The 11908-nt window shown below is 43.2% G+C and overlaps 1 protein-coding gene across 3 annotated transcripts; it reads left to right on the top strand.

Moving 5' to 3' along the window:
* The first annotated feature begins 834 nt into the window (after positions 1-834).
* Positions 835-7047, top strand: PLK2 (polo like kinase 2). Of its 3 annotated transcripts, XM_079916998.1 has the most exons (14): positions 835-1358; positions 1981-2088; positions 2230-2346; positions 2546-2675; positions 2950-3037; positions 3513-3608; positions 3718-3916; positions 4014-4161; positions 4520-4617; positions 4919-5048; positions 5281-5521; positions 5643-5772; positions 6009-6119; positions 6252-7047. In XM_079916998.1, the coding sequence occupies exons 1-14, from the start codon at positions 1089-1091 to the stop codon at positions 6441-6443; spliced, it is 2058 nt and encodes a 685-aa protein (XP_079773124.1). In that variant the 5' UTR covers positions 835-1088; the 3' UTR covers positions 6444-7047. The 3 variants fall into 3 exon arrangements, 2 of the variants coding, with proteins under 2 accessions (XP_079773124.1, XP_079773125.1); XR_013827628.1 differs by lacking the exon at positions 6252-7047 and having other exon boundaries at positions 5648-5772; positions 6009-6116; XM_079916999.1 differs by lacking the exons at positions 6009-6119; positions 6252-7047 and having other exon boundaries at positions 5648-5821.
* The last annotated feature ends 4861 nt before the right edge of the window (positions 7048-11908 follow it).

The following is an 11908-nucleotide window of genomic DNA, read 5'->3' as shown; positions in this document are numbered from 1 at the left end:
TCGGAATAAGAAGTGATAGATGATTTAGATTGTAAAACCATAGTTAGCACCAGGAGCACTTTTAAACCACTTACTGTCAAAGAAAGCCCATATAGTCATTAACCGCTGCCCACTCGGACTAACTGCACTTCTGGAACATTCCACGAGGTGGCGCCTTTGCTCCCCGTCTTCGGTCATTCTGAACGCGAAGCCTTCCCAAGGCGCTGGCCTCCCTCTCCAAGGTTAAGGGCCTGACCTCCGACAAAGGCTTGCTCTAAGGTGATGGGCAGAGGCCACACGGGCCTAAGTGGGACTTGTCCATGGTCAGCCGGCCGGCCCCAGCCGAAGTCCGCTTCATTCAGAAGCGGCGGGGAGCTCGGAACACCCTGTTCCGCGGACCCTTGTCTTTCAGGGGCACGGCCTCCCCGCAGGGCCCCTCTAGACAGGAGCTAACGGGGTAAAACTGCGGGGGCGGCGGCAGCCCAGAAGGTCTCCAGGTGGCCACCGGGAAGCCTCACGTGACTGTGCAGTGGCTCCGGCTACACTCACACCTTGACACCGGAGGCGTCAGGTTGTAGGGCGGTGAGGAAGGGCTGTGCACGGGAGGGAACCTGCGAGGACCGCGGCACCCGGCGGGGCTCTGATCACTGCACCGCCCGCCGCGGGGCGGGTGGGGGCGGAGCCAGGCGTCGGCCCTAGGGTTTCTACTTCAAACCCAGAAGCTCGGAACATTCCAAGAATGGGATGGCGGTCACGGGGACGGCCGGACGCCTGTGTCCGCCTCCCCATCGGGGTGAGCGCTCCCCGCGGCCGGCTAGCAGCTCGCAAGCTGGAAGCCACCAGCCCGTCGCAACCTCCCGCTCGGCCCCGGACGCTCTTGAGGCCGGTGGGCGGGGCGTCACCCGTGATGTAGCATCCCGTTTCGATTCTCCGCCCCCTTCTCCGCCCGTATATAAGACTTCTCCGGGCGTTCACACTCGTACAAGTGAACGAAGGCGTCGGGCGTGGGAGGTTGGTTCCTGCGGCTGGGGCTCGAGGGTAGAGGCCGGCTCGGTCGCGTGTCCGCGCCTCGGAGGTGGCAGCGGGCAGTGCAGGGTGGCGAGGGGACCATGGAGCTCTTGCGGACTATCACCTACCAGCCGGCAGCCGGCACCAAGATGTGCGAGCAGGCGCTGGGCAAGGCTTGCGGCGGGGACTCGAAGAAGAAGCGGCCGCAGCCGCCCCCCGAAGAGCCGCAGCCACCGCAGCCCCAGGTGCAGGTGCAGCCGGCCGCCTCGCACCACCATCACCACCACTCGCACTCGGGGGCCGAGATCTCGAGGATTATCGTCGACCCCACCACGGGGAAGCGCTACTGCCGAGGCAAAGTGCTGGGAAAGGTGACGAGCGGCGGGCGCCCTGCTGCCAGGCGGGAGGGAGATCTGCCCGGGCATTCCCCGGGCCGGGCCGGACGCCGCGCCCACCGCTTCTCGGCGTCTCGGGAGGCCGATCCCGGTGCGACGTGGGCTGCTCACCTGCCCTCCTTTGGCTTTTGTGCGCTGGCAGCGCCGGGATCGATTTCACATCCTTAGCCGCGGCTCAGTCTGCGTCCCGCCGCCCAAAGACATTGATCTTGAGGCCAGAAGCGAGGGCTTTCTATACCAGACCTAACTCTCTCGAGCTGCCCCCACAGAGGATTTTCTTGACAAGTCTCTTCATACCCTATTTCTCATCTCCCCAACCCCAAGCCCCCCCTCCGGAAAGCTCCTCTCTGTAAAGGGAGAAGGGGCACTGTTTTAACTTACTGTTTTCAGGAATGCTTTTCCCTTCGTGAAAGAGCTTTAAAAAAGTAGACCGCATCCCTCTGTCCGCCCTTCCTCTCCCATATTTTTGCTTTTCTTTCTCATTTACTTATATATATATATATATATATATATATATATATATATATATATAAATATATAAATCTGCCGTCCATGTCCCTGCCATACTCAATTCCGTCTCGGCTTTGTTTCCTGTCAGGGTGGCTTTGCAAAATGTTACGAGATGACAGATTTGACAAACAACAAAGTCTACGCTGCAAAAATTATTCCTCACAGCAGAGTGGCCAAACCTCATCAAAGGGAAAAGGTGTGTATGACTGTTGAGTAAAGTATTTTCTTTGTGTGCAAGATGGCCCTTCCCTTTTAGGAAAATGTCTTCTGCATGTGTAAGACTGGCTTTTCAGAGGTGAGGGAGGCTAATAAGACTGATCTTGCTTTTTTCTTTTAGATTGACAAAGAAATAGAGCTTCACAGAATCCTCCATCACAAGCATGTAGTGCAGTTTTACCACTACTTTGAGGATAAAGAAAACATTTACATTCTTTTGGAATATTGCAGTAGAAGGGTAAGTGTTCACTCCTATTTGAATGCATTTACTTCCCGCAAACTGACATGGCATTCAAACTGAACTTTACCTGGGAATTTCGTTGTGGAGGTAATTATTACACTGCAGCATTAACTTTCATCACTCATCCTGCACAAGGAAACCCCTGATTTTGGTAACTTTGTTTGACAGATCTCTTTTTTCCTTCTCCTCTTCCCAGTCCATGGCTCATATCTTGAAAGCAAGGAAGGTGTTGACAGAGCCGGAAGTCCGATACTACCTCAGGCAGATTGTGTCTGGACTGAAGTACCTTCATGAACAAGAAATCTTGCACAGAGATCTCAAACTAGGTAAGCCTTTCACTCCGAATGATGACTTTTGTGTCAGAGAGGTGTGCTGTCTCTCTCCCTTTTTTTTAACATATTAACGTTCTTAGTTGGGATCTCACCAGCGCAATCTTGCTTATGAATGATGGCTTAGTTGGAATCTAACCAGCGCAATCTTGCTTATGAATGATGGCTTTCACTTGAAGCAACTGGCTGCCTGCCTGTTGAGTGGATGTGTGTGTACTTGGTTAGAACAGCTTTCCAGGGGAATTCAGATTTCTTTTTTTTAATCATCTAGGAAACTTTTTTATTAATGAAGCCATGGAACTAAAAGTTGGGGACTTTGGTTTGGCAGCCAGGCTGGAGCCCTTGGAACACAGAAGGAGGTAAGAGTCAGAAGGACACATCCTGATAGGGTTTTGTGGAGATCAAATATGCCCTTCTTATTTTCCAGTTAATGTTTCAAAGGCCAGTTGATACTAAAATCTATAAACCGCTACAGTGTTAATTGAAGGAAACACTTATCCAGTGCCACTATGGACCAGGCAGAGTACCTTATGCCTATAAGTTGATTATGAAACAAATCTGTCTTATATTTGCCTGAAATATATAAATATGTCCTGCTGTACCTGGTCTCAGTTGGCTTAAAACACTTTGTCATGTGGCTGAAAAAAATTGTACACACATTAAAAAAAAATTACCGAGTCACTTGGTCAAATGTCAGTTGTTTACATGCCAGAAATCAAAAGTCAGATGTTTCCAAATAGAAATTCAGCATAGTGCTTTTAAGGTTTTATCCAGAGAACTAAGTTTAAACAGTAGAATAGTTCCTAATGAGATCTTCATATTTTGTTTTCCTAGAACGATATGTGGTACCCCAAATTATCTTTCTCCTGAAGTCCTCAACAAACAAGGACACGGCTGTGAATCAGACATTTGGGCCTTAGGCTGTGTAATGTAAGTAAACGCACCAAAATAATCAAAAAGCAAATTTGGATGTAGGTTTTTAACACTCGAAAAGAGTCGCTTTTTGACCGTTCCTAAAGAAGTGTTTCCTTGCATACAGGTATACAATGTTATTAGGAAGACCCCCATTTGAAACTACAAACCTGAAAGAAACTTACAGGTGCATAAGAGAAGCAAGGTATACGATGCCCTCTTCATTGCTGGCTCCTGCTAAGCACTTAATAGCCAGCATGTTGTCCAAAAATCCAGAAGATCGTCCCAGTTTGGATGACATCATTCGACATGATTTTTTTTTGCAGGTGGGTGCTTTTTTTTTTTTTTTGCCGTCATTTTATTACATGTTCTTGATCCTAATTTCCCAGCAGGTTACTGAAGATCTTGTCTTTTACTCCATAGGGCTTCACTCCAGACAGACTCTCTTCTAGCTGTTGTCATACAGTTCCAGATTTCCACTTGTCAAGCCCAGCTAAGAATTTCTTTAAGAAGGCAGCTGCTGCTCTTTTTGGTGGCAAAAAAGACAAAGCAAGATATATTGACACACACAGTAAGTTATAAGACTTCTTTTGTTCTTCCGTGTCCAATATTATATATAAAGTTGATAAGTTAGTTAAAAGAGGCTTTTATATGAACATAAGTTGGCCTGTATGTTTGTATACTATTTGACTTTCTGTAGCGTCAAAAATCCACACTGCAAACCGTGGTTGATAGCTTTTTGTTTCATAGGCATTAAAGTGTGCTTCTTGCATAATTGCAGCTGATGGCAAAGATAAAAGTAAAAGCTGATGGTTTTGCCTTGGATGCTCTTAAGTTGGTTATTAATGCCAAAGGAGGAAATCGGGCTAGCTCTGTTTCTACCTTGTTTGGATAGAATAATGCTCATAATTCTTTTCCTTGATTTACAGATAAAGTGGCTAAAGAAGATGAAGAAATTTACAAGCTTAGGCATGATTTGAAAAAGACTTCGATAACTCAGCAACCCAGCAAACATAGGACAGATGAGGTATGCTAAAGAAGAGTAAAATAGTTATAAACACTTTATATCCTTTTCATTCTTCGTTAATTATCGCTTGGATCACATATTTACTTAACGTTTTCTTCCCAACCCTTTAAAAGGGAAGATTTTTATCTCTTAGTTTAACAATGCATGCAGTTGAGTTACCGAAATAGCTGTTACCTGGCTTGTGTCCATTGCTTTTTGATAAGCTTTCCTACTAATTGCCACAATCTCATCTTAAACTAGAATTCTCAACCCCAAATGAATTTTAAAAGCTTGACCATGGCCTGGCTCTTCTCTCTTCTAGGAACTCCAGCCACCTACCACTACAGTTGCCAGATCTGGAACACCCGCAGTGGAAAACAAGCAGCAGATTGGAGATGCTATTCGGATGATAGTCAGAGGAACACTTGGCAGCTGCAGCAGCAGCAGTGAATGTAAGTGGTTGTCAACTGCATTTTAAATAAGGACGCTCTGAATGCCAGTGCTCAATACTAAGTAACTGACGTCAGTTTGGTTTTTGGCCTGATTTAACATAGAAGAAGCAAAATTAGAGGACTGGAACAATTTTGAGTCCTCCCTCCTTAGATTTAGTGAAGGGAGACTTAGCACCTACCATAGCCTGAGGTTTTGTTGTTAATTATTTTCTAAATTTCTCTGACTTTCCAGGCCTCGAGGACAGTACCATGGGAAGTGTCGCAGACACAGTGGCAAGAGTCCTTCGAGGATGTCTAGAAAACATGCCAGAAGCTGACTGCATCCCCAAAGAGCAGCTGAGCACTTCCTTTCAGTGGGTCACCAAATGGGTCGACTACTCTAATAAATATGGCTTTGGGTACCAGCTCTCAGACCACACTGTAGGCGTCCTCTTCAACAACGGTGCTCACATGAGCCTCCTTCCAGATAAAAAGTAAGCGTGTTCAATTAAGGAAGCCCTGTCAGTTCTTTAGTTTTGCCCTAAGGAAATCTGAAAATAGTGACTAACTACTTCCGTTTTTCCTTCTTTTCTCCGTATTGTTCCTGTTCTTTAGAACAGTTCACTATTACGCGGAGCTTGGCCAATGCTCTGTTTTCCCAGCAACAGATGCCCCCGAACAATTCATTAGTCAAGTGACGGTGCTGAAATACTTCTCTCATTACATGGAGGAAAACCTCATGGATGTAAGTACCGTGGCTTTCCAGCAGTGTTGTTTGCAGTGTAGTCCACAGAGTAGTGGCATCTGTGTGACCTCAGCGCTTTAAGGCATGCAGCCTCTTGTGTCCCGCCCTCAATCTACTGGATCAGAATCTCCAGGCCACTCTGGCACTTGCTTAAGTTTGATAGGCATTTGCTGAGAAGAACCGAGTGCACACACAGCAAAGCTTTTATAGGCACTAAGTCTCCCAATCTCTCCCAGGGTGGAGATCTGCCTAGTGTTACGGATGTTCGAAGACCTCGGCTCTACCTCCTTCAGTGGCTAAAATCTGATAAGGCCTTAATGATGCTCTTCAACGATGGCACCTTTCAGGTAAATGAACCCTTGAGGAAAGCACGTGTTTAGGTCCCCAAATGATTTTGACCTAGCCAATCTGATCATTGACGAAACTCTTCACATCTTGAGTATTTAGAGAGATCTGATATCTGTGTCTGCTTTTTAAAGGTGAATTTCTACCACGATCATACGAAAATAATCATCTGTAGCCAAAATGAAGAATACCTTCTCACCTACATCAATGAGGACAGGATATCTACAACGTTTAGACTGACAACTCTGCTGATGTCTGGCTGTTCATTAGAATTAAAAAATCGAATGGAATATGCTCTGAACATGCTCTTACAGAGGTGTAACTGAGAGACTTTTTGAATGGATCCTATGGGACTCCTCTTTTCCACTGTGAGATCTACAGGGAAGCCAGTAGAATGATCTACAGCACGTTGAAGAAGGTGGACAGGTGGTGGTACGAAAACAATTCCTCCGTGGCCTGCTGGACCTGGTGGAACCAGACCGGGCACAGGCACACAGTTCTGGACCTTGGACAAGCTGAGAGTGAACCCGAATGCAGTTTTCCTTGACGTACCCGTTTCAAAAGGTTTTTCAGACAATTTCGCAGAAAGGTGCATTGACTTAACTTCTCTCTGTGGAGAGCACTTCAGACAGAGGACTTGGGACTGTGAATATACTTCCTGAAGGGGAGGGAGAAGGGAGGACGCTCCCGTGTTGTTGAAAGGCTGTAACTGGAGCAGCTTTTGGCTGCTCAACTGTGAACTATGGCCATATATAATTTTCTCTTTTTTTTGAAGACACTTGTGGCTGGAAAAGTGCATTCCTTGTTAATAAACTTTTTATTTATTACAGCCCAAAGAGCAGTATTTATTATCAGTTTTTTTTTTTTATGTTGACCATTTTAAACTGTTGGCAATAAAGAGTATGAAAAAGCAGAAACAGTGATCTCCTGTCTTTGGTGTGGCCCCAGCACTGCATCCCAGCATTCTTTGATCATGGATCCTTGGCACTCTTCGGCAGGACGTTGAGTGCAGGAGCAGGCTAGAAAGTTAGAGTTTTAACTTTGCTGATAATAATTTCTAGGAAGTCAGTCTTTAATACCTGAAGGGAAGTCATATGCTCTCTGGTAGATCTAGCTTGAGAAGAGAAGAGTATAACAAAAATACCACTCTTTTCACAACCAGAATATAGGCCTCCTACTGAATCCAAAACCAATTTCTCTCTGGAGTATTTCCCCAAAACTCGTTTAGCTTGGAGCTCAAAGCTAGAGTAATCCCGTGTAAACGGATCTCTGTTATTAAGTGTCAATAGGTACCGGAAGTTTATCTTAATGTGGGCAGGACTCTGTACTTTATAATGCTTGCACCACCTAAATGTATAACTCAGCTTAAACCTACCTAAACACGCCCGTTGCCACCAGTAGTGAGAAGTACTTTGTAAATAAGTCATTTTCCTTCTGGTGCATGGAGGATGGGGAATGGTAAGGGTACCAAGCTTTGGTTTTAAGCCCATCTTTTAAACTATCAAATTATCCAAGCGGTAAATCTGAGACAGTTTTCTCTTTCAGTGGGATGTCTCCTTTGACAGGTGTACAAAGCTGCTCCCTGTTACTCTGAACTTACAGTGACCTGTATAAAGTGCAAATACTTTTTCTGTTCAATTGTAATCCCACTATAAGGAAAATATTGTCCTGAGAAAAGCAGCACTGTCTCATGTGTCAGGCTCTGTTTGCACTAGGATCCTGTACAGAGTAGCATAGAGATGGTGGTTGTAATTTTACAGTTTTCTAAAATTACTACAAACTGCCCCTGATGAGCTTTATTAATAAAAGTCGAATCTGGAGAACTGTTTATGGATATTTCACAGTTCCTAGAGTAACTCCTGCTGACTGGAGTTCTCTGGCCACGTGTACAGCCTCAGTCTCCGTTAAATGGTTTATGGTAATAGCTGAAGAAAATAGTAATAGCTGAAGAAAACTGGATAATCACACTCATAGCTGGGTGTGCAAAAGTAGAATCTATTTTTGTCTTTGTGAGCAGAGAGGTAGAAGTAGGAGTTTGTAAATAGTAAAAAATGTGCTTTCATTTTGAGTTTTACAGTGTTAGGTTGTATATTACTTCACCATTTCAAAATTAGGTACTTATCCATTCTTGTAGGTACTGAGGGTCTCCTGTGTGCCAAACCCAGGGCCTGGTGTCGGAGATGCTGAGTGAGCCCAAACCTCTCCCTGTCCTTGAGGAAATCACAGCAGAGTGGAGGAGACATTTGTCTAGTGCATTTGTCTAGTAGTCTGATAAGTGCTGTGATATTATGATAAAGATATGTACTGGGTGTTGTGGGAACCAAGAACAGGAATCGTGGGGAAGGAGCCGCAGGCGTGGCTGCGCAGGAGATTCCAGAGAAGAAAATTCTTTTTTATTGGGTTTTGAAAGATGAGTGAGGGTTAAATAAAGGTATGAGATGGGGAAGGGTATTATAAGCAGTGGGAATAACATATATAGATGCCCGAGGGTGAAAGAGTTCACAGGAGAAGTGGATGTGTAAGTCTGAAGCATCATAGGTAAAGGCTGGAAGAAACAGACCTGACGTGCTCCCAAGTTCCATCACAAGGCATTTAGGCTGCACCGAAGGCTATGTGTAGTTACTGAAAGATTTTAAGGAAGTGACCTAGTATTTCAGTTTTATTAAGTTAATTAATTAATTAATTAATAAATTATAAATAAATTAAATAAATTTATTAAATTTATTAAAGCAAGATGGGTGGGGAAGAAGATGGAGAAAGATGACCCAAACAGTAAAGATACTAATGTTGTGATCCAGGTGAGAAAGGACTTTATAAAAAGGAGCATATAGAGTTAGGTAGTGTCTCCTTTGGCCCGTCTACCAACAGTTTATTTTAGTATCCCCAGTACGGTGGCATATGGCAATCAAATATTGAATGAATAAATGACAGTAGATTTGGGAGGGGCTTAGAAAGTTGATTTGAATAGGATTTGGCACTTTATTGAATGTGGAGCCTGAGGAAGAAGGTGGGCCTTAGGATGATTGGCAGTCAATGGCGGGCAGGCAGTGTACTGTGGGGTCATTAACTGAAATAAATTAGGAATGTAGAAGGAAGAGCCTGATATTCAGGGAAATGTAGTGAGTTTAGGACAGCTTGAATCAAACTCGTGTGAGGATGCTCAAATAGGTCCAGAAAACAGTTGGATATACATGTCTACATCTCAAGAGCGGGCAAGATTTGGGAGTAAACAGGCTTTGGATGAGAGCACACAAAAATGGGTCCCTGTCATCCCTTCTACCCAGCAGCATTTTTATTTTTTGGTACTGAGGACATCTATGTAAAACGTAACAGTGTTGATAAACCTTTACAATGAAGGAAAGAAGATAAAAAATTCCCAAATAAATTCTACTTTTCAAAATCAAGGACTCTGGATTCCATAAAAACAACTCCCAAATAACAGATGTGCTTGATGAACACCTTCGGTCCTCAAGAATGTTTCTCACTTAGCCATCCCCAATCCTGGCAGTCTATAGGCTGAGATACAAGGCAATCTTTTAAGATGTAAAACTTCAGTTTTGCTGCATAGTAATAGCTAACTTCAGCTAAGTGTGGTGTGACCATGGCAGGACTCAGATCCTGAGTTATTTGACATTTACTACTTCATAAAAGTAGTAAAAAAAAACCCAGAAAAACCAACCTTCAAGAACTATTTTTGAATGTAACCTTATGTTTGCTAGATAGGAAGTGTACTGCAGTGGAAAAGCTTTGGAATCAGTCCTAAGTTCAAATTCCTGTTCAACCATGTATTACCAATAAGATCTCAAGAATACCTAACCTCTCTAAGCTTCAGTTTCCTCACCTACAAAGATTAAATGATAATAAAGCACTTGTACATCAAAGGTGCTCAATAAATATTTGCCCCTTTTCTTGTCCTGTTTCCCCTGCCTTCTTCCACACCCATCATAACAGTAACCCTGGTTACCTAGAAAAGAAAATAACTGACTCATTTCTGCCCCTTCCAGTCTTCCTTTCTGTATCAGTCATGGGCGAGCCAGGAATGCACAAGTCATTTTAGGACTTTCAAAGAGAAGGAATTTATTGGAGGCTATTGGTTGTATAGATAATGGAAGAGCTCGGAAGTCAGATAGGAGGCGGTGAGGCAACCAAGAGATAAGCAGCAGTAGGAAGCCGCTACCACGCCCTTGGCTGGAGAGACCCAGAGAGAAAGTGGGAATACTCCAGAACTGGGGGTTTCTGGCAGAAAGTAGAATTATGGTGGTCACTGCCTACCAGGAGTTTGAAATCATGGAGCAAATGTAGTCACTGCTTGAGATAACCCCTGTACACATCTGGTTGGGAAAGAAAAGGGATAAAATATTCTGGATTATTTCTTCCTTTTGCCCTACAGTCTACCGTTGACCAAGTGAACTGGACGCTAATGGAAAAGAACCCTGATGAATGTAGTTGCAGGAATCATTCTTCTATTGGAGAATGAAGCAGGGAAGGGCAGGGGTGGGTCTGAGCTTGAACAGGCCAATACCTTCCTTCTTTCTTAACTTTTCTCTTCCATTAATTTTGTACCACCTCTAGCCTCGCTTCCTCTTAAATCCCAAAGTGACATGAGTGCTAAGAGCTCTAGTTCACTAGGCAGGAGGATGACAGGCAGGGGAAGGTTAGAGGAGGAACAAGATAGAGTGAGGAACCTTAAGATGAGTCACTCTTGCTTTAGGCCTCTGTGATTTGAAACATCATCAGACTTTTTTACACTAGAGAGACGTTAGTCTAATGAAAATAGATATGACTTAAAAATGAGTAAGATACATTTTCATAAGGTACATGGAGAAATCAATGTTGGTATTTTATAGCAATTCTGTGCATGGTAGAGTTAGTATATTTCCAAGGCTTGGAATAACCTCTTCTATAAACAGAAACCTGTAGATTCCATTTTGTTTTTCCTTGACTTGCAAGAGATTCTAATCTATATATGAATAGACTCATGCTTTCCTCTAGTACTTCTTTGTGCCTTATTAACTTTAGTAATGGAAAGTATCCCTTTGTTTGAATTGCCACAATTTAATTATATTAGTGAATTCAAACTAAAATGTTAAACTCCCATATGCAGTGTTAGAATTTAATATAACGGTTCATCAGTGTTTGGAATTCAACTGAATAGAATACATAGATTTTGCCCCTGGGATTAGCTTTATAATACAATTATATACAAAGCAAAATTGATTTTAATGATTGAGGTACAATAACTTCACTACCAAGTTAAGGTGAAAATAATAAATGTACTGAGGTATCTCGGCTATGAAATACTGAACGATCAGATATTTTAATCCAACCATACGAGTTAGAACAAATTCTCTTTTTTAGGCCTGTAGCAAATTAGTACTGCAAGAAACCAGGCAGCAGGCCTAAATGAAATAAAATCAGCAATGCCTTTCTTTGGTACTGCTTTGGAATCAACGGCAGCCGAATGACCTTTAAAGTTGGGATCATGTTGAACATGCCATAAGAATTTTTAAACTGAATGAAAAAATATCTTTGCAAATGGACTTTTATAAATGTATTCATACATGGCAGTGAAAATCAAATTGAGCTGAATATAAGTACGAAAGCTAATACATTTTCAAAGTCCTAATGTGTAAGAAATTACAGTTAACCTCAAAGACAATATGCAAGTTATATTTCTTGTTTAAAATACAAAACTTGTGGTAAAAAGTCAGTTCCTCAAATAAGAAACATTTGTGGTAAAACAAAACCCACAATGAACAAATTATAAAAATATATGATGTAGTAGGAAAAG

This window comes from Stenella coeruleoalba (assembly GCF_951394435.1).
Source record: "Stenella coeruleoalba genome assembly, chromosome: 3".
NCBI lineage: Eukaryota > Metazoa > Chordata > Mammalia > Artiodactyla > Delphinidae > Stenella > Stenella coeruleoalba.
This window is presented reverse-complemented; position numbering and strand designations above follow the sequence as displayed.